At 41.8% G+C, this 22,714-nt stretch overlaps 4 protein-coding genes across 5 annotated transcripts; 3 read left to right on the forward strand and 1 right to left on the reverse strand.

Moving 5' to 3' along the window:
- Positions 1 to 984: 984 nt before the first annotated feature.
- RB195_013627 (uncharacterized protein) lies at positions 985 to 4,695 on the forward strand (the record flags this gene model as incomplete). Of its 2 annotated transcripts, none has more annotated exons than XM_064203539.1 (8): positions 985 to 1,034; positions 1,278 to 1,419; positions 2,370 to 2,474; positions 2,565 to 2,668; positions 2,764 to 2,950; positions 3,010 to 3,149; positions 3,261 to 3,375; positions 4,552 to 4,695. In XM_064203539.1, 8 exons carry the CDS (start codon positions 985 to 987, stop codon positions 4,693 to 4,695), a joined length of 987 nt encoding a protein of 328 aa, XP_064059419.1. The 2 variants fall into 2 exon arrangements, with proteins under 2 accessions (XP_064059419.1, XP_064059420.1); XM_064203538.1 differs by having other exon boundaries at positions 3,267 to 3,375.
- Positions 4,696 to 6,462: 1,767 nt separating this feature from the next.
- Positions 6,463 to 10,720, forward strand: RB195_013628 (uncharacterized protein; the record flags this gene model as incomplete). Its single annotated transcript, XM_064203540.1, has 4 exons — positions 6,463 to 6,571; positions 8,620 to 9,890; positions 10,020 to 10,112; positions 10,160 to 10,720. 4 exons carry the CDS (start codon positions 6,463 to 6,465, stop codon positions 10,718 to 10,720), a joined length of 2,034 nt encoding a protein of 677 aa, XP_064059421.1.
- Positions 7,854 to 10,275, reverse strand: RB195_013629 (uncharacterized protein; the record flags this gene model as incomplete). Its single annotated transcript, XM_064203541.1, has 4 exons — positions 7,854 to 7,924; positions 8,042 to 8,097; positions 8,149 to 8,341; positions 10,080 to 10,275. 4 exons carry the CDS (start codon positions 10,273 to 10,275, stop codon positions 7,854 to 7,856), a joined length of 516 nt encoding a protein of 171 aa, XP_064059422.1.
- Positions 10,721 to 14,967: 4,247 nt separating the features above from the next.
- RB195_013630 (uncharacterized protein) lies at positions 14,968 to 18,397 on the forward strand (the record flags this gene model as incomplete). Its single annotated transcript, XM_064203542.1, has 8 exons — positions 14,968 to 14,994; positions 16,291 to 16,342; positions 16,794 to 16,875; positions 17,630 to 17,705; positions 17,761 to 17,910; positions 17,970 to 18,077; positions 18,138 to 18,223; positions 18,283 to 18,397. The coding sequence occupies 8 exons, from the start codon at positions 14,968 to 14,970 to the stop codon at positions 18,395 to 18,397; spliced, it is 696 nt and encodes a 231-aa protein (XP_064059423.1).
- Between the last annotated feature and the right edge of the window lie 4,317 nt (positions 18,398 to 22,714).

Consider the following 22,714-nt stretch of genomic DNA (forward strand, 5'->3'; position numbering starts at 1 on the left):
TTTCTCGAGGAACATCTCTACATAAAATTTAAAAAAGAGGAATATTTCTGCCTTTTTTGTTACTTGTTCCGTGGTAACTAATTGACATTTGAGGTTTTTATCTCACGCGCAATGAAAATAACGACTAGATGGGAAGCAGAGATGAATATTCCAATGTATTGCACTTTTCCTGTTTCTCTTATTGTTTATTATTGTTCCGTTATAATACCGATCTTCGTGCAGTTTCAGAAGCATCACCTATTTTCTAAGTAATGGTCCCAATGATTAGCTAAAAACTTCTGTACACTCAATGAACTTTTCTTTAGAAGAAACAACTACAGCTGTACGAGCGAAGCTAACACATTTAAAAGTCTGAGATTCCGCCGTTCAGACTGGTATATTAATAAAAGGTGTATAACCGAGCAGACAAGCGTTGAGTCATCTTCATTCTGAAAAAGTTGTAAAAATCCAACCAAAAACACATACTGAATATTTGAGCCTCCACGCATGTACGTTAAGAGTTTACCTATTTCTTAATTCTAAACGTACTTCACCTTAATCCTACGAAGACATCTCCACCTCTAACTATGAGATAAAGATATGATTTCCTTTGTTGGGCGAATGAGCGGATAAATCGCGTTCGATCTCGCCCTTTTGGGCGCTAAAGTAGGCAAACTCGCTGGTCAGAAATAAGGGTTTACAACGTTTTCGCGTTCCCTCCCAACACAGAAGAAAAAATACTGAATCATCATTATGCCGGGATTTATTGAAAGTGCAATTGGTGACTCATCAGAACATTTTTGGCAAACACTTCCATCACTTAGACTGCATTCGTACACTACTGGGTGAATCTATCACTATCATATACTCAGATTAACAAGTAGTCAGCAATGTTTGAATAGTTCTCAGGACTTCTTCACTTCCAGGGTACGAATGGGTCACACTTCCTTCCTAACGTAACGTATAAATTCGTCAAGTTAGTGACACGTCTCAGTTCCCGGAGCGATGCTTGTAATTATACTGCTGTTGGTTACCTTCTCATTTAGCGCAGTTGGGTGAGTGGTTTTCGACGTCCTTTGCTTCGAAGGGTTAATTTAAAAGAAAGCTTCCAAAAGTGGATGGGAGTGGTATTTGTTCAGCCCTTCTATATTGATTTCATTACTAAATAGCCGTACTAAATTGCTGGGAAAACGGAAAAATGGTCGGAAGGCGCAAATTACCTCCTCAATTACCTCACTGAATTTAAATATATTATTACCTATTTGAGAATCATGCTTATATAAATGTTCTCTTTGAAGATGTGAAGAGCACAGGAAGATCGACGCTAACGAACCGCTGATCTTGACTGTATCGCCAAAACTATGGAATCTTCTCGAAACAAAAGCGAACATTATCAGTGATACGATAAAATCAATCACATTTCCTGAGTTCAGCGGAAAGGTATGAATCATTCGCATGAATCTAAACATTTCAATATGGAAGAAAAACTGAAATATTTTTCTCTGAATTCCTTTCCTAGTCTTTATTAAAAGGGAAATTGATCCAATCAGCCCAAAAAGCAGCTAGTGATGGCAGTTGGGAAGATTTCCATCATTCAGAGAACTACGTCAATAAATGAACTTACATGATATGATTACAGATTATAGAATGGGTTTTGAATGATCTCGCAGAAAGGCTAAAAATTTTGGAACAGTGTGAATGATATGCTGAATCGCATCAATATACTAATCCCTACCAAATTTGTTGTTCCGCATGTTGTCGCGGTGCGGCCGCAGTAATTTAAAGGCACCACACCACGAATCTGAGGTGGTGCAGATTTCAGGTGGAGTATTCCTATAAGGGATAGTACATTATGAAGAGGAAGGTGATTCCGTCCATTTCTTCCTAATTGTCGTAATTTCTTCCTAATCGGGCGTTTTGGCGCACTATTTTCTACAAGGAGTTCGACTGAAGCCCGCCAGCCTTGTGCGGCGCCGCATCTTCCGGGCCGTTTTTTATGGCAATTAGGAAGAAATGGACGGAATCAACCGCTCTCCATAATCTACTATCCCGCATGCGAATACTCCACCTGAAATCCGTACCACCTCAAATTCGTGCAGTAATTGGTGTGATCGAAAAAAAGAGCATATTAGCAACTCTAGAGGCGGTTCCATCAACAGCATCCAGTTCTAATCCACTAGCTAATCTAGGCCTGGATTAAAAGAACTGTCAAAGTGATCCCAGACAAAAAAGAATTCATTTGAAGAGAACGAAGGTTAGCGAATCCGGTTGAACGTAAATTTCAACAGACAAAAATAAAAGAATAAGTTGATGTATAATATGTTAGATGATTTCGAAGGTGCAAGAACTCTTGAAGCAGATTTGTGAACCTATAGCTAACATTTATTCAGAAGGGCTTGTTAAAGTATCGTATCTGGGATGGCAGAGTCGAACATTTCTCATTGCCGAAGTCTGGCGTTTCTTTCCAGGACATGAGCAATGGTGTTCATCTCAGCGTGAGCAGAATATTTTCTAGACTTTTTTTTCTGGATAGATTTTCTTGTGAATACTCAAAAGGATGTGATAGTGTAAGAACACAAGTTTAGATGAAGGATGTGCAGTTTCACGCCAGTGTGAGGGGAAGACTAGAAATTGGAAAGAAGATATTTGGGAAGTGGGTGCGTCTCGCTAGAATGAGCGGGCATGTCAAGTAAGTTGAAACTATTGCCGACTGTTGTGCCCTACTGCTACTCGTTGACTAAATTCACGTGGTTACAACCTAAGGAGTGAAAGTTTTCAATTTAGGGGGAAGTCTGAAAATGCGAATCTCGATTTAATATTGAAATGGAACGACTTCAAATTCGTCCCGACTGTCTCAATGAATTCAAATGTACGCGTGGATTTCACTGATAATTTAAGAAAATTAAACTTCCTCAGGAAAAAAGTGCAAAAAATGGTAACATCCAAGGCCAACAGTGAAATACCAAAGAAGGTAGAAGTCATAAATAAGGTCGATGATACTTTTCCTTTATTTTGCACGAATTTTTCCAGATAGTTGAGGCAATAGAGCGACAGGTGAACCCTCGCCTCCAAAAACTGAAAGAGAAGATGATTTCTATGGGATTTGCGGAGTACGATATCGAGTGGACGGTTCAGAACAACATTCTACGCGTAATGGTGAAGCCCAAGAGGTAGAGAGAATTATAATATCCCCTAGAAAACTACAACTATGTTGTTCTCTGTTTCCCTTGTAAGGTTTTTTTTTCTCGGATCCCAATATTTGTCGTAACTTATTCCATCAGTTTTAGTGGAAAAGGGTCTGTTTCGCCGGTGATCCCAATCGACAACATGTTATGCGTCAATGGGAACGTGCTAGCAGTGATCAATGCATTCCCACTACGAGTGAAAAGAGCTGCGGTGAGTAGTTCCGATCCGAATATGTACAAGAAGAAGTAGAGGCATTTCTGAGTTACTGTAACTATCGGTTACGAAGTGAGATTTGCTAGCATCCACTTTTCTGCTAGACAATAACGCGTTTCGATAATGAGATCAAGCGTAGGAGATCAAGTAAACTGCCGTACTTGCATTGCACTGAGCGCAATAAGTCGTTACCTCAAACAGAGGCAGTGTAGACCAGACAGACAATAAAAGCTCAAAACTCCAGTTAAAATGAACCCAAAATCCCCCAATGCAACTAAGGTATTTTTTATGCCTGACTCTTTGAAAATAACATAGTTTTTCCTGAAATTAGGAGGTCGATGGATAACTGCTACACACTTCGGGCCTAAACCAATGCTAAGCCAAGATTCCTCCTCTTCTCGTTGATTTCATCATTACCATTATCCTAATTCATTGAACCGATGGCATCAATCGAACCATTTGTTCTTGATCACGTATCCTAAAGGCATTGTCCCACGAATCTGAGGTGGTACGAATTCCAGGTGGAGTGTTCGTATACGGGATCGTAGATTATGGAGAGGTGGGTGATTCGTCCATTTCTTCCTAATTGCCGTGAAAAACGGTCCTGAAGAAGCGGCGCGTGCACAAGGCTGGCGCCCTCCAATCGAACTCCTTGCAGAAAATAGCGCGCCGGAACTCTCGGTGCCGTATTTTCCGGGACGTTTTTTACGGCAATTAGGAAGAAGTGGACGGAATCACTCCCTCCTGCTTAATCTACGATCCTGTATACGAATACTCCACCTGAAATCCATACCACCTCAAACTCGTGGGGTGATGCCTTTAAACCGACTACTGGATATCTCGCTTTCCCACGAGCAACCACAGTGTTTCTGTGGAAACATTTGTAGGAACGCACGATTTCGAAGAATTACTGGTAATCTCCTCCATAATTGAATTCTGAGGAGTTTCAAAGGTGTTACTTCTAAAGATATTGCTTTTGTGAACAAATTATCAGTAGCTTTACTTTACAAACACTTCAACATATCTTTTAAATAGATTAAATTTTAACCCTGCCTTTGTATAAATAGTCATTTAGGAGAATCTCGCTATAAGCCGTATCTGAGATACTCGCGGATAAGATTCTCGCCAGTGTATATATATATATGTATATTTTATGATGCTTATCTAATTAAGACTACAACTGGAATCGAATTCACCTGTGTGGCACCGAAGTTCAGCTGCAAAGGAGTGTCTTGCTCTCTATGCACAGATATCGACATTAATCCTGCAGCTGTGAATTCCACAGACAAATTCCATAACTGTATGCCGTCGTTTTGATGTGTACACCTACATTTTGAATAATAAAATAATCAGTGAGTTTTACTGACTTTCGGTGATGTATGAATCTTCTTCGACGTTACAGCAGCATACAGTCTACGACAGAGTGTTACAGTATCCCTGTCCATCATTAAACAACAGTTGAACACCAGCGCATTACAGAGGTGATTCTTTGCCAGAAAATGAAGGAAAAACGGCAATCTACAATCAATTTTTCTTTCTTTCTTCTCTTCTTTTTTTTTCTGGGTATTTGAGGAAGTGTGCCCTACCGATCGAGCCTTAGTAAAACTCTCAGAATCCACTGCCAAAACATTATTTTCAAAATATTGTTTGTAGCTGACTAGTCTCGGATAAATTCAATTTGAGGTATATGATCTCTGATGTGAGTAGATCGTTTTAAAAGTGTGATGATAGTTGCATATGGTAGAGTACAGATAATTGCGAACACTTCGCACCACAGCTATTGTTCCCAAGTTTCGGAAGTGTTCAAAATTTGATCGAAGAACCTCCTTTCAACTCGAAAACTGATTGAATTCGGTGATTAAGAATGTTTTTCCACATAGAATTTGCAAAGGATTTTTGTATGACCTTTTTGCTTCTAGCACTGCTAACTGCACACAATTTTCTGTTATGTAAAATTACTACTTTGCCTTTTTCTTTAGTTGTTTTTTATATTTGAAGATAAGACAAAACAACAATCAAATAAAGTGTCGCCCCTGTCTGTACAACAACCTGTAATCTTTCCTTTTGGAACATCTCAAAGTACATAATTATACTGCTCAGAGCAGTTTTCAATTGACAATGTCGTTAAATTTTCCGTGCAGTTTTACAGAATTTATCAATTTCCCCAGTTCCTTTGAAATATTTCTTTTTTTATCTACAATTTTCTCCGATAGAACGACACCTATTACACAACATTTGTAAAGAAGAATTGCACAACATTGAAATTTCTGTCCGTTAAGACCGCTCACCCTGACAACCTATAATTGTTTGGGACTCTACATACTCTGCCTCTCAGGCGATCGGCTGTTAAAGGCATCACCCCACGAATCTGAGGTGGTACGGATTTCAGGTGGAGTATCCGTATAGTAGATTATGGAGAGAGGGGTGATTCCGTCCATTTCTTGCTCATTGGCGTAAAAATGGCCCGGAAGATGTGGCGTGTGCACACGACTGGCGCGCTCCAACCAAACTCCTTGTGGAAAATAGTGCGTCAGAAGCCGTATCTTCTGGGCCGTTTCTTTTTACGGCAATTAGGAAGAAATGGATGGAACCACCCCCTCTCCATAATCTACTATCCCGTATACGAATATTTCACCTGAAATCCGTACCATTCCAGACAGATGGAGTCATGCCTTCAACTGACGGTGATAGGATGCAACCCCAAAGATTACTTAAACGACCTGGAAATTAAGTGCGTGTCCAGAAATTTACTTGTGACATCAACTGATAATGCATATGTATTTTGCTTCAACGTCGCTTGTCCGCTACAGCAAAATTATCCACCCCATGTACAGAGCAGCAATTTTTCCAAGAAATTGTGAAGGACTTCATCTGAAAAGGAAACACTCCCATCCTCGCTCACTCGCTCCTCATTTCAGCACCATTAGGAATAAAAAAGAAGGCACTTATAAAGCAGATAATTCAGACGCTACTATATTCATTCTTGGTCCTCATTAAAAGCAAAATAAATTCATCAGGGCACCCCAACAGAGGCTTTTTCGGAATAACTTGGAATACCGGTGAACTACCACAAAATATCTTCACATGATCTTAGCTGTCAGGAAGGAGAAGAGAGTTGATTTCTGCGCAGGAACAACAGTAGACAATAACGAATTCGCTGGCTGCATCTTTGCTGATGGCCATATGGTTCGAGGTGGGCTTTTATGTACATCCGTTCACGTTATCTATTCACATCCATATCCAGGACTTTATCGACCACTTTCATATCTCGTGTGAGCGCAATGAAACTTCGCTCACGCAGGTTTTTAAACATGCTCATTGCGGTTCTGCCAATTGTTTCACACTGAGGTATCGAATTTGTCGATTAACAACAGCCATGTTTAGTTGAATGCGTGAGGTATTGCGCCTAAAAATGAGTACTACAGACGGGTCAAAACGACATGAATCACGAGTGTAGTCGCAGTGCATTTGCGTACGCGCTCGAACGGCGCGGTGGAAGAACCACTTGGGACCGAGGTGGGACGGTGGCAAACTGCAGCGATATGTGGTGCTAGCAAGGGTTTCACCATGTTCTCAGCCGCTACTCTTCCCCGGAGCGTCTCGAGTGATGCCGCGTACGCAATTGCGTACGTGCTTCATGTCGTTTTGACCCTACTATAGAAGAGGCTCGCTCTCGTTCCTGGAGGAGAGCGCATACTCCGGTATTGTACAGAGATATTTTGCCCTTTTCTATAGGGGTGTTTTCCATGCTAAATGATGCATTCTTCTTCCTTTAATACTCTTCATACAGTTCTTTGAATGCTTAGGATACGAAAAGCTTGAGGAAGACAATGTTCCAGTTCATAAAAGTGTATGCACCACCCAGTATTTGCGATTATGGGATACCGATACTGATGACTAACCTCGAGAGACACGTGATCTAAATCCAAGAGAGCTCGTATGAGATATTATGAAAACTTCCCCTAGGTAAAAACTTGAATTTTTCACACATTTTCTTCTGCGATTACAGAAGAATAAAGGAGGCATAACGTGGCACAGCTGAAAAAGCTGCCATAACATTTTGACAAATTTTGAAAAACCTTGACTTCTGAAGTATAGTCTAGAACATCAAAGGAATAAGGGAAAGAATGAAGCTTCCCTTTTTTGCTGCTTTTTATTTCTTGTGAATATATGCAATATTCAAAAAGTGATTCGGTCTTTTGAGAAATGCAATTTTTTGGTGAAGATAGGAATAGGTGTTTTAAGGTAAGAGAGATGAAAGTCAAATGGAAGTTGAAAAATGTAACAACACTCGAAAAGTAACGTATCGCTGTGGGTGAAATATATTTGGCGAATATCTGTTCGTCGATGAAGTTCTACAAAAAAATTGCTCAAAACACGAAAAAGGCTTGAGGTCTTCTCGAGAACGTCCGAAATGCACTCACAACCGTCGTTGGTTCGAAGGAGGAATTGGAAGTTGACCGTGTACTACTTTCTTAAGCTGAACCAAGATTGTTATTGATCTTTATTCTGGCTAACGTTTCGGCGTCGTCGCCTTCTTCAGAGCCTGGAAAAATCAAAGACACGTGTAATCTACTCCCTCAAACGCATCGTCATCCAACAAGATATGATTTAGCAAACAGATTATTTAAAAGCAACGTCAGAAAAGCAGACCAGCGCTCACCTTGATAGCCACGAAATCGTGATGTTAGCGGACCACCAGTTGTGAGAGTTGCGCCGCTAGTATTAACTAGTAACGATGCCCCCGCCTCTGACCCCGTAGGTCAAAACCCGCAAAGGTCCTGATATGGCGCCAGCTCGTTGGTCACAGCGATGCATTCTTCTTTACGATTCATGATAGGACTTTTGGCCGTGATATAAAACGCTTCCAATGTTTTTCGTGCTAGAACGTCTGATTCGCGTGCCAAGATAGTGACAGCTATGTTGAAAGGGGTGTTGTCATGACACTGTCTGCGATGAGCACCTAAAGGGGATGATGTTCTTGATTTTACGAGCCCGTCTAGGTGCTCCTTGACGCGGATACATAGTGATCTTCCTGTTTCGCCAATGTACTCAGCCCCACATAACTGACAGGTGATTAGGTAGATAACCCCCGATACCACGCAATCACCCTGCCTCCCGTTTGGACAAACGATGCAATTCGGTGTCTCACAAAGTCTGTCACCGCGCCAGAAAATGCACCCTTTCCACCTCGTGTGTCACTTATAGGTGATGTATTTCTTTCTAAGAATGCGCTTTCAGTTTTGGACTTAGGCCCCAGTTTCGCTCCATCTCAATCAATACGCCCCGTGATATCGCGCAAGATAGTGGGCAGCCTGCAATTGGTTCATGAACGTCTGCGATTGAGAGCTAAAGAGGAAGAGCAAGACAGAGTGCAAGAAACCTCTAGAGTCCGAGTTTTCCCTCCTATCCCTTTTCCTACATTACTGTACAAGCCACAGGAGGCAAATTCGGTGGTGGACACTAAGTTTCGCTTATTTGCTACTTCGGTTTTCTCAATTCTCTCCCGGTACTCACACAAACGCGCTTTTGAAAATCTAACACCCACACAACGCCTAGGTTTGTGCGAACTACGTGACATCTGCGCTGAGGGGAAGATCAAAATCTCGGTCAGTGATAAAGGAGGAGAATTTGTAGTAATTTCAAGTGAACTGGACAGGGCTATAACGAAACTTCACCTTACGGACGATAGTCTATACCACCCTTCATCGGCATATGAATTTTGCAGACAATATCGCCGCCTGAATAGGATATGGATAGAGACCGCAAAATCAGTAGGCTTACCAAAAACAACTATCACGCGTCTAAAATGTGATCGGCCCACCTGCCCGGTCCTTTATGTCCTCATCAAGACCCACAAGCTTTCCGCTGCCGAATTTAGTTCAAACAACCCAGGGGATTTCAAGGTTAGACCTATCATTAGCAATATTGGAGGTCCTACCGACAGAATATCCTGGTTCCTTAACACTATTCTCAGCCAGCTACTCCAGTACGTTCCAGCTCATCTCTCAAACACAAAAATGTTCATAGAGCACCTCCGCAAAGCGCGCATTGATGGAGATTGTGTCATCGAATCTTTCGATGTCACTTCGCTCTACACCAACGTCTCCATCGATGCTGCACTACAAGCAACATCAGAGCTGCTTCTCGAACACCAGGGGACTCTTAACATGTATGGTTTTGCGATACAGCAAATAATGATGCTGCTGAGCGAATGTTTGAGATGTTCCGTATTTCGCTGGTCTGGGCAATACTATAGGCAGATTAGAGGCTTGGCCATGGGACAAAGACTTGTGCCTACATTAGCCGTTGCTTTCATGTCTAAAGTGGAAAAACCCCTACTGGAACGCAAACCTTTATTGTACTGCCGATACATAGATGATTGTTGCATTGTATGTCCAACACAAGCTGAAATGGACTCTTGCTTCGATCTCTTAAATAAACAATCCCAGTACATAAAGTTCACGAGGGAAAAACCTAAAGACAACTGGCTGCCGTTTCTCAATGTCCAGGTTCATTTGTGTAGGGGAAATTGGAAAACAAAATGGTATCGAAAACCAAGTTGTAAAAACATTCTGATTCACTACCAATCGGCGCACCCCTGGAGAACCAAAAAGTCAGTCATTGAAAATATGTTTAAGACAGCGGCAACGGTTTCATCTGAAGCTCAAGGGCGCATTGCCTCCATAAACATGGCTAACCGCATTGCTCAGTCCAATGGGTACCCAGCAAAGGTCTCTCATTCAAATCGGAGCCATGCAATTGAGCGGCGGTGCCACAGGCTAGAACAAGCAACAAAGATCCCTTTCTGCCTTTTATTTCGGATGACATGAGCAATGCAGTGCGAGCAAGCTTACGACAGGCGAGTCTGCAAGACTCAGTCAGAGTAGTGGACATACCACCTGTAAACCTGAAGCAACAGCTAGTCCGCAATCGCGCATATGACAGACTTTGTGAGACACCGAATTGCATCGTTTGTCCAAACGGGAGGCAGGGTGATTGCGTGGTATCGGGGGTTATCTACCTAATCACCTGTCAGTTATGTGGGGCTGAGTACATTGGCGAAACAGGAAGATCACTATGTATCCGCGTCAAGGAGCACCTAGACGGGCTCGTAAAATCAAGAACATCATCCCCTTTAGGTGCTCATCGCAGACAGTGTCATGACAACACCCCTTTCAACATAGCTGTCACTATCTTGGCACGCGAATCAGACGTTCTAGCACGAAAAACATTGGAAGCGTTTTATATCACGGCCAAAAGTCCTATCATGAATCGTAAAGAAGAATGCATCGCTGTGACCAACGAGCTGGCGCCATATCAGGACCTTTGCGGGTTTTGACCTACGGGGTCAGAGGCGGGGGCATCGTTACTAGTTAATACTAGTGGCGCAACTCTCACAACTGGTGGTCCGCTAACATCACGATTTCGTGGCTATCAAGGTGAGCGCTGGTCTGCTTTTCTGACGTTGCTTTTAAATAATCTGTTTGCTAAATCATATCTTGTTGGATGACGAGGCGTTTGAGGGAGTAGATTACACGTGTCTTTGATTTTTCCAGGCTCTGAAGAAGGCGACGACGCCGAAACGTTAGCCAGAATAAAGATCAATAACAATCTTGGTTCAGCTTAAGAAAGTAGTACACAATCAAACTCTACGATGCCAAGATTCAAAGAAGGTCGAACTTGGAACTTACTGGAAGTTGACCATTCCGTATGTATATTTTCAGAATCCCCAGAAGTCTCACTGCCACCAATCCTCATTCAGTAGTCGGAGCTGCTAATCGGAAGCATTCTAAGAAACCTCTGAACACTCGGTCCTATCTCGAGAAATGGGGGATCTCCACAAGATGAACTAGATGGATTCTCTTTGTGGAAAAGCTAGAGAAAGGGTCAAGCAGTATTAAATCTCCAACAGCATTCATCGAAGACAGACACTGCGTCAAAAACAGAAAATTACTTTTGACTTCGAATGAAATAAGAGACCTTGCTGTCAACCACGACTATCCACATGCAAGATGAGCTGAAGATAATCCGCGATCTTGACAACTATTCAGAACTTCACAACAACCTCACGATAAGAAATATCGGGAATCTGAAAAAAAAGCCATATGAGGTCCTCTAAAGGTCGTAGAACGGAACTTTACGAAACAAATTATGGCTTGCTTTTACTTTTTTTCCCCAACCAGAGTTCCCAACCAGAGATGATCGACATGAAGTCATGAGCAGGGGATAGTGCTTCAACTGTGGAGGAAACGACCAATTTGCCAGCCACTGCAACAAGGTATTTGCCGATCGAGCGTTCCAATGCGCTATTTTCTACAATGAGTTCAATTTTACCGTTTTCTACGGCAATTAGAAAGAAATGGACGGAATCACCCACCTCTCCATAATCTACGATCTCGTATCGAATACTTCACCTGAAATCCGTACCACCTCAGATTCGTGGAGTGATGCCTTTAATCCGACCCGGTCGAAAAACCCACTAGAAAAACAACACCGTCAAAAAATCTCCTGTGGTGAAAATCAACGCCATCACCTCAAACAACCACGAGAGTAAAGAATCAAATACAGTGGCACTTGCGAAAAACAGAAGTGAGCAGCCTGACGTTTTTATCATCTTTGTCCTGTGCCGAGCACAAATCCCACCAGTCAAGCACCTGAATCGGTGCACGTTTATGTCGTTCACAAGAGCAAATCGCTCCTTCGTTAAGGCCGAAAATGCAAGGCACCTTCGTCTGCGAGAACCTGACACCGTCCATTTGACGATAAACACGTAGAAACGCAGAAAGCGTGTGGAGAAAAGTAGCGGCATTCCGATTTCACAATTTTGGGATGGTAAGCAATTGCCTCATTCGCTCACAGTGACGAAGATCGAAACGATTACAAAGCCATTAAGATGTTGCAGCCTCAATAAGGAGGAATAGCAGTTCTCATTTGAAAAAAGCGTCGGCCTCTCCATAGATTTCGCATCCGCCAATATCCAATCAAATATCCTTCTGACATGTTTACCGTGCTCGGCGTTAGTTAAGGAGCACAATACACGCACACATCTGTTGGTTTGAAAGTGATTCCCTGAAAACTGTCCAAAAAGCCCTTCTCCGTCAGAAATCACACTTCACTACAATCTTATCCAGTGGAATGTTAACGATGGGGTCCAAGTAATCGAAATCGAGTCGATATGCCCTCCAGTTCAATTCTATGAAAATGTTTAACGCTGTTTTCGCACGTCAAACATACTCAATCGCAAATCTTCGCCACAGCGTGCATTCATGCGGTTATAGCACTTGTAGTCTAGAAAATTTCCTCGTTTGATGTTCTTTTGCTTAAAACTTTGCTTCGATGCAATGACGAACTTGCACGGAGAATTTCACAGGATTTGTGTGAGAGATCAAAAAGCAGGAAACGGATGTTCTTCTCTTAACCCCACTCTGCCTATCTATGAAAGGAACTGAAGCATGTCAAGAAACGAAACTTTCATTTTCGACACGATTCAAGTTGTGAAGATGTAAACATTCCAACGTGAATCCTGGTTCCAAGGGCGAAAGGTAGGGGGTTGCTCAATGAAGTACTATCGGAATGGAAACGTCTCTAGCTAAAATGCGAGAAGCAGACGCTTATGTTCACACTGCACACAGTCCAGGAACAAGTACGAGAGAAGAAGGAGAAGAAAAAAGCAGAAGCGAAGCGCTGTCCGCGATCAGGAAGCTGCAAAGGCTAGAAATGTGCGCTTGCTCAGAGAAATCAGTTTCTAGGAGTGACACACTGCGTAGAAAGCTGTGGGGAACTAGGTTGTGACTGCTTCTTGCACAGCAGCGGGCACCCATTCTATCGCCTCGACGATGCGCCATTCAGTGAAATCGTTAATGAAATATTTAACCACATAAGATAGAAAGAGGAGGTAGCACAGCAGGTGCAGCAGCCGTGACCGAAGGAAGGAGCAGTTGAACAGGTTATGCTGATACTCCAGCCAGCCATTTTCCAAAAAATGGACCTCATGAAGATTACACTAAATTCGGTTACGATAACCCAAAACCTCAGCGTTGCAGAAGTCTTTCGTTGCAGACGACAACACTACTTCGATCTGAACAGGTACGAAATCTCCAACTTTACAGTGCACTTCCTGTGAAGCCGCTGTAAACCCCAACTGCGATGTGCATACCTAATGCAGATGTTAGTCAGCGGAAAACAACGTAAATTGCTTCTGTTTAGATACTGACATAAACACAGTTTTCAACAGCGCACTACAGAATCGAATTCCAATTCGATACCCGTGGATCGTGTTAAAAGAAGTTCATCATGCCACAGATCAAGCTACCGTTGAAGTCATAGTTCAAACCTTTCTACAGGGGACAGATCAAAACTATTCGAGAAGAATACGACTCCATTGTTAAGTTGTTAAGGAACTAGCAGACTCTCTGTGCAGGACCCACGATACAACCATAACAGAATGTCATATCTGTCCTAGAGAAACAATAGCAAAAACAAAACGTTTTCCAAAGGAAGGTCAACGATGGCCTCAGTAAGAGGTGACACAACCGCCTTTACAGTACTCTGCAGTGTTGGAAGATTAACATCGCTCTCAGTATGCCTCACGCTCAGGGTCAGAACCAATGCAGAATTTTCTGCGAAGCCAGGAAAACGCACTTTGAAATCTAAAGAGTACGTTACTGGAAAAATAATTTATACAACAGCTGAAGAGTTGCTGGACGAAGAGACTAACGCTTACGACGAACTATTCCACCCGAAGCCAGCCACGCTGCGAATGCTTCTGCTATCATAATTCATAAATGATAGAAAACCATTTTTATGGTGATCGGTCCAAATTGCAACTTCCGCCACCAAATTTTTTTTTTTTGAAGTTGAGGGACGACAGCAAGTGTACTCCGTATCACTCTCATTATCCATCGACCTTAAAGGCCCCACAAATCTGATGTGGTACGGATTTCAGGTGGAGTATTCTATACGAGATCTTAGATTATGGAACTGGCGCGCTCCAATCGAACTCGTCGTAGAAAATAGCGCGCCGGAACGCTCGAACTCGATCTTCCAGGCCGTTATTTACGGCAATTAGGAAGAAATGGGCAGAATCACCCCGCTCTCCTTAATCTACGATCCCGTATACGAATACTCCACTTGAAATCCGTACCACTTCAGATTCGTGGGCTGATGCCTTTAAATTGAAAAGGGAGATGGTAGGTGGTCAAAAGAGCTCCTTTGTGTTATGGGTTGAGCTTCTTTAACTTTTTTCTTTCTTCCTCGGGTACGAAAGTTTGATCACACTTTCGCATTTGAATCCGCCAACAAACGGATAAACGACATCCTCAGACGAGAGTTTCTGAGTTATCACAATGAGGTTCCGCTACTGAAATGTTGTCAAAATCGATCAAGAATGTGTCGATGACAAGTAATTTCGCTGTGATATTTACCCCTCCTACACGTTCACATCTATTCACATTTCATTTTCTGGCAATTTAGACTTTTGTTTGGAAAATGTCCATGACTATGAGCAGTGTATGAATAAGCAAACCAGTCTTTGTGGGCATAAATGAGACTAGCTTTTCTCGATGAAGGCATTTTTCTGTGTATTTGATGTCGTCTTCACTGCTGCTATTACTGGTGGGTACTGCCCGTCACGAAAATTCTTCCTCTACCCCAGCCTAAATAATAAAAACAATGGTGAGACATAAAGAAGTGAAAAATGTTAAAACGTTTTTTGTTCGCCTATGTTATTAGAAAAATACGAGCGAACAACAGTTTTAATTTAAGCCCTCAATTTCAGAACAGCCTGAACGTCCGGCTAAAGCCGGACTTCAGGCTTTTTTCTTGCTGTCCGCTTCGCTCGCCTTCATCGATCAATGAGAAATAACAGTAGCGACATTATTGTAAAATCAGAATTGCTTTTTTTCTATCAACTCTTCCTCCTATTTTTCTATCCGAAAATGTAAGCATAGATGAAAGATTTTTCCTAAACGCTCACTTCTATATTTGGAGAATATGTTTCTCTCAAACCTTCACAATTTGGAAACATTATTCGAAGTATGAGTCTCCTCCGTTCTCAACTATAAGCAAAGAATGATGTGCTAACATGAAGACGTGAATATCACTATCGTAGTGATAAAAAAAGCGTTCTACGTCACTTCGCGTAAACTGTTAGCTACTATGTATTGCATTTAAGCAGCCGTTCGTATCTGCGTTTCCTTTTTTGTAGAAATAATGTTAGCAGCATCAAGAGACATGCTGGGAAGTAGATATCCGAAGGAACTGGGAGTCCCAATGCGGTAGAAACGCATTCTACCGCATTGGGACTCCCGCGCAGCAATCCGACGCAGTGGAACTCATTTCTTCCCACTCTATAGCTTCCTGGCACCATTCCGATCCCGTGGAACCCGTCCCACCCCACTTTACAGTTATCTTGCTCCAGGACACCAAACCGACGCCATGGTATCCGTCTCCCTCCCTTTTTGGGATTTCTTGACTGAGACACACGCATACACAGAAGCACACACGTGACAGAATACGCCCGTTATTATACAGGATGATAGTTTGCAAATTTGGAAGTATACATTTACGTAAAAGTTTATATACTCTCACTAACATATGAGAGAAACTAACTTGCCTTATCAAAGCTAACAGACATCTCTCTACAGCATTGGACAATGGTGAAGAGGTAGAGTGCTCACCTATCAGGTGCAGAGTTTTGCATCATTGTGGAGTAGTTTTGTGTCACACAGACAAACATACACACACGGACTAAGCGCGTTATTATATAGGATGATCTTTGGGCATCTCTCCATAATTGTTCTCCTTTTTTTGATACGAAACTCACTTGAACACCTACAATAAAGATGAGGTGTTCAACAGAAGTAGAGGAACGTAATAAAGATCACACTCTTTCACAGCCTTATATTTCAGTTTTTCGCAGTGCCAACCTCCATTGCTGATGTTATCCAGCACAAGAGGCCGAGTAAGTGGTTAGAAAAACTATTTTTAGAGGCAGCATATAATGAAATTGACGTAGTGATGGGACATTACAGAGTTCTGGGAATGGGGACGCTCAATTTCTCGCTAATCTCTTTAGAAGGGTGTGGGAAAGCCTTAGCTGCTACACGGTACGCTAGAGCGTGCCACCTTTGTTCATAGTCCAGTACCCTCAGCAGTGTGTTCGTTGTTTTCAATTGAATAGGCTGTCGAGGTAACCCTATTGACTTTTTGCCGCTCACTCGTGGACGAGGCGCGTGTGCAGAGATGGTTTTGTTTTCTTATATTTCAAAGAGGGAGAAATTATGAGGTTGAACAGGTCAGTTCATCAGGTGTTGAGTTTGTATCATAACAAGTAGTACCCATAGTCATTGAGATCTCTATTCTGAAAAGGTTGACCACAGCTCTGCTCCTCTAATTTTTTCTTTAAATTTCAGACACAAAGAGTCAGTGTCCAAAGAATGATGGAATGACAGACACTGTAAGACAGGCATTTCTTTCTATACACAACAATTTCAGGTGAATTTACCTAATTATTAGTTAAATGACCTTGAGCTAAGCCGAGACTCTGCTGTTTATTTTATAATCAGATAAACACTGAGAAGATAAGAAGCTGATCGCAGTGGCCGTGTTGTGCTAAACCAAATCGAGGATCCGAACAAACGCTTTGAGAATATAGGAACATTGTAGTCTGCAAAGTTACTGGGACTTCCCAAATTTTGCATCCAATCGTTCAGGACCTTGACAAGGTCGACAACCTAAAATTTCCGGAAAAACCGTCTTAAAAATAAAAATAAAAATAGCAAAAATCTTTGGCAAAACTATCGAATAACCATCGTCGTTCTGCTTTATCTCTCATAGTATCCCAGCTCACGACAACTCCACACTCGTTGTTGTTGTATCAAAGACATCAATGGGGAAGCTTTCGAGATTGTAAACTCTCCCTCAGCAAACTGAGCCGGCTACAAATATCACAGTGGAAACGCGCAACACTCTCTCCTAAATACTGGTGGAGAATCTAACAAACCTCTCCAAGTATTATTTTTATTGGATTCCCTTGCCGAGAAATTTTTTTTTACAATCCGAATTGAAATGACTACATATGCCAGAGTTTATTCGCTCAAATTAATTTAAGGCGAACCTATCCTCGTGGAATCGTTGCGCAGGCAGTTTGTGAAAGAGAATAGCACACTAGTTATCAATAACACGCAATTAAGCAACTTTCGCTCTCTTCGAATAACTTTTCGTCTTCTCTCACCAATAATTATTCCAGATCAAGCATTGCTCGCGGACTGGAAGATGATGGTGCTTGTGGAAAAGCACCTAAAGCTGCTAAAATGCTCAAAATGGTAACCAGTGAAGACTACATTTGTTGCTTACAGTTCGACTAGGACTACATTTCAGGTCTATGATTGCAAAGTCGAGGCTTCGGCACTGAAACATGCGAGGAAATGTGTCTTCAGACACTCAACCAGAACAGAACGACGTGGCTTGGGAGAGAATCTCTTCGGTACTTCTGCCATTAAATTCGATAAAGTCGAAGCTGCGAAACAGGTTTTGTGACGACGTCAACCTTTGGAATTCTGATCAATTCAATGACTCAATGAGCTAAGGCTTCACAAATGTGGTGGGACGAGTTGAAGGAATCCGGCGTTGCTAACACAAGCGCTTCCGCAAACGAGTGGTTGAGAACAGACATGCGATTTGGTCACTTTTCCCAAGTAATTGAGTTATCCTTCAAATACACTACCTCATAGAAACTAAGAATAAGCGGAGTTCAGATGGCCTGGGAGACAAGTTATCGTCTTGGTTGTGCAGTTACACATTGTCCCAAATCCACGATGGTTGTTTGCCAATACGGACCAGCGTATATTACCGCATTAATTTTTTTAAAACCGATATATTCGCAATTTGTTGAATTTTCAGCGGCAATTATGTAAATGCGCCAATCTACACCATCGGCGATCCGTGCAAATCTAATGCTGGATGTCCTGGAAAATATACTTGCAGTAAGAAGGAAGGATTGTGTAATGTGGTCTAAGAGGAAGATTGAAGATGACAATTAAACAGATTCTTAATGCAATTTTTTTTGGGATCACATAAAGTGATGTATGCACATGTGTATAAACGCTGAATACGTTAGTAATAACGTAACATTTAACTAAATGCGACTAGTGTGGTGACGCCGTCAAGCTCCTCTCAAGATCCTGGCGATATGGAATCGCAAAGAAACACAACCATTATTTGAGGAGATTAGGTACAAAACAAAGACACATACTCTTACAAAACCAGTTGTATGGTTCATAAATGCTTCGATCTTGTGATAGTACGTTGGAAAATATCGGAACTTACACAACAATGAGGACCGTTAAACAGTAAGCTGCGTCTATCACAATAAAAGATGTATAGTTGTTCAAAGACAGCTTACCACGAATCTGACGTGGGAATCGACGGGAAAAGCTAAAGATGTTGTTGTAGATTGCGGATCCGGAGTGGTTTCGCACCTCTCCATAATCGTCGTAGAAAACAGCGTGGGAATCGCTTTAACTCTTGGCTTTTTCCTGGGGGAACCAATACCGCACCAGATTCGTGGTATGCTGCTTTTAAAGGCATCACTGCACGAATCTGAGGTGGTACGGATTTCAGGTGGAGTATTCGTATCCGGGATTGTAGATTAAGGAGAGGGGTGTGTCGTGCCCGGCACGACTTTCCCAGCCAGCCGGCCGCAGTTCTCGCGCGCCGCGTGGGAAACACTGCCAATGGCAATGTATTACGGTAACGCTCCACGCGGCCGCCATATATAAGGGCTGGCACCGAGCAATCGGGGTTCCAGTTCCAGTTTTTCCTTTCGCCACTCTTCCGATCTCGGTCCAGTCTCTTATCCGCATTGTTCGTGTTGTCTTGTTGCATCGTGTTGTATTCCGCCTCGTTCGATAACCGCACCACACCACCACCGCAACTACTCAAACCCTCTGCTCTGGCTGGGGCCCGAAGCCCCCAAAGGGGGAGCCGGGGTAGGGGGAAGGGACCCTCGGCTCGAGCGCAGGGTTCGGAGGGGCTAGGCCGCCATCCGGTGGTTAGCCCAGCGCAGGGCCACTCCGGATCCGGGCAGTCGGCCCCGGGTTCCCCCCACCGATGTACGCCGCTCCTCTTCGGAGCGGATTCGGGGCACGACAGGGTGATTCCGTCCATTTTTTCCTAATTGAAAAACGGCTCGGAGAAGAAGCTTCGAGCGTTCCGGCGCGCTACTTTCTACAATGAGTTCGATTGGAGCGCGCCACTCGTGTGCACACGTCGCATCTTTCATCCAATTAGCAAGAAAAGGACGCAATCACCAACCTCTCCATAATCTGCGATCCCGTATACGAATACTCCACCTGAAATCCCTACCACCTCTGATTCGTGGGGTGATGCCTTTGAACACTTATTGGTCTGTTGATAATATAAATATAACTCATAATATAACATCCACAAGAGGACATGGGATTAAATTATTCCTTACAGATTTTACCAACATGTTTACTAACATTCCTTATACGGTCATTATCAGAAACATCACGGAAATTATCAAAATATATTTCAAAAACGCTCGAAAAATGTTTGTTACAATTTATAAACGCAAAATATTCTACTCCGATGTATCTATAGAAAACCTAATTGTAAAAATTATAGCATTTATGTCCTTATAACTTTACTCGAATATATTCTAGAGAATAGTTTTCGTAAAGTAGAAAACAGATTATTTAAACCGTAAACCGTATTTAAATCGTAGGGCTCCCACAAGGTAGTAATACCAGTCCAGTTCTAGCGGATCTTACCCTCTCTTATTATGAGTACGTTGGCGCCTCTAATATTTATAAACCAAAATTTAATTTTCATCCATTTAGATATATGGATGATCTACTAATCATACATAATGCCGAAGATAAAATCCTTACAAATATTCTAGACCTAACTTACCATAATGTTTTAACGTTGGAAAAAAACCAATAGTACAAATTACGAATGTTATTTTTTAGACTTACATGTTTACTGTTCTAACGACCGTTTGCAAATCATGCTCAAGCTTCTGAGTACTTTAAAATATGACAAGAACGTTATCATTTAGGCTATTTTAAATGCTTTTTAATAAAAAACATATCATTTATAAGTATCCTGAACTATATAGAATACGTAGTTTTAAAATGTTTACTAATGCGCTTGTATCTAGCATGTTTTTATGATCTTCCTGACCTAACACTCATATATTGATCCTTTTTTGACGCTCTAGCTGGCTTTAAAGGCATCACCCCACGAATCTGAGGTGGTGCAGATTTCAGGTGGAGTATTCGTATACGGGATGGTAGACTACGGAGAGGGGGTGATTCCGTCCATTTCTTCCTAATTGCCGTAAAAACGGCCCGGAAGATGCGGCGCCGCACAAGGATGGCGCGCTCCAGTCGAACTTCCTGTAGAAAATAGTGCGCCAAAACGTCTGAAGCCGTATCTTCCGGATTCGTGGAGTGATGCCTTTAAATAGCAGGCTCTATATCAACTCCACATTCTGTTCACTCTTCCTTACTGAAGAGCCTCGGGAGTGAATAGCGCTTACTATTCCTACTTATTCTCTACTTTCTATTCTGTATTCTACTACTTCCGTCTAAGGGTAGAGGCGAAACGGAAGTCTTTACTATATTTTAAGCTACTTCTTTAATATTCAGCTATACACTAATCTATTTTTCTTTGTTCTACTGCATTAGACTACTATTATTTTCACACTGGAGCATAAGTTTGGATAAGAATAGAATAAGTTTTTTTTAAACAAAAGGATTTCTAGACGGACGAATCGTGAATAAGTTGGTGGAGACAATACCATAGAAAATTTTGTCATCGACCTATCTTCGAGAGATTTTGAAATTTTAGTTGCTCTTGCTACATCCTTCCCATCAGTTCCGAACGTCTATACATACTTATTACTTGTCTTAAGAAAAATACAGGACTAAACTTATTTTTAGACAGACGATCTGAAAGTTAGTGCCAAAGGAAAACAAAATACAGCAGACGGTCCTTCAACAAAATATTAGATGATCTGATGTTAAGAAAAAATGAATTATGAATTTATGCACTTGTAACAGCGCGTTTTTGTTGGGAATAGTTTTATTGTTTTTTATTTTATTTTATTTTTTTAAGTTTGACTCACATAAACAACAATACCTTCGCTGATATCGGTCCCCTATTTGTGGTCCCCTTTGTTCTTCTCAGACATTATGATCCGCTGCCCTGATTAACGCCTGAGCGTCATCATGTAAATTCATTCAACACCTTTTTACAAAGGAGCCACAACTGTCCATCTTCTTCAGCAGCTACCCCCAAAATGAATACATAAATAGCTGACGTGCCCATTTGTGCCATTTATTCGAACACTGTACCTGTTCTTTTGTCTTCCTGTTCTCACTTCCTTCCTAAGCCCAATCTTCCCCTTCTATTATTTTCGTCGTGTTATGTTCATGCGTGTATTTATATGTATATCACTTTTTGTAAAAAAAGCTTGATCACCCAAATGTTTAAGGTTGTACGGTTACGGTCCCGAACGGCATTGTGGTTGTGGTCGTGCTGCGGCAAGATTTTTCTGAAGCCACCGCGTGGTAAAAATTTAACGAGCATCTAGCACTAAGTCACTAGACGTTAACCCTTGAGGAAGTTTTAAAAATGCCTTCCAGTTCTTGATAGGTTCTTTACAGTTCTTTTCTCACAATTTGTTGAATTGTTTGAAATTGAAATGAAATGAAAATTTGTTGAAATTTGTTGAATTTGTCTCATTTCCACTGTGGCTATAGAGATGAAATGGGATTCAAGAAAGATGAACTACTTCAAGCGATTTCTCTGCATATCAAGATTTTGTGCCTTAAATCAACAATGATTTGTACTGTCACTCATTAGACTTCTCACTAAATCATCTAACATTTTGTGGAATGATCGACTACAATTTTTTGCTTTTATTTTACCCTTCGCAACTGTCAGATCGTTTTTTTTTTGTGAATTAACTAATCTATTTTTGAACGATACTGTGAACCAACCAATTCGTCTTCTCAAAGAAACTGTAGAGCTGGATGCTAGGAACTGACTAAAAGAATGTGCCAATACCAATCGATGTCGATCGATAATCTCTCGCGGACAAACAGTTTCCTGTGATATTGACTCCACCAACTTGTTCACACTTCATTCGTCCTGCAATTCCTTGGTTTGAAAAATCGTATATACGAAAAATAAAGACATTATCTGAGTGTGTACTGCCAGTTCGTACTTCGAGCTATTCCTGAGGTTAGTACGTCCCTTTCATGAAAACAATATGTTATGTATGACGTCACCCGCGGTTTTC

This window comes from Necator americanus, chromosome V (genome assembly GCF_031761385.1).
Source record: "Necator americanus strain Aroian chromosome V, whole genome shotgun sequence".
In the NCBI taxonomy this organism is placed as follows: Eukaryota; Metazoa; Nematoda; class Chromadorea; order Rhabditida; family Ancylostomatidae; genus Necator; species Necator americanus.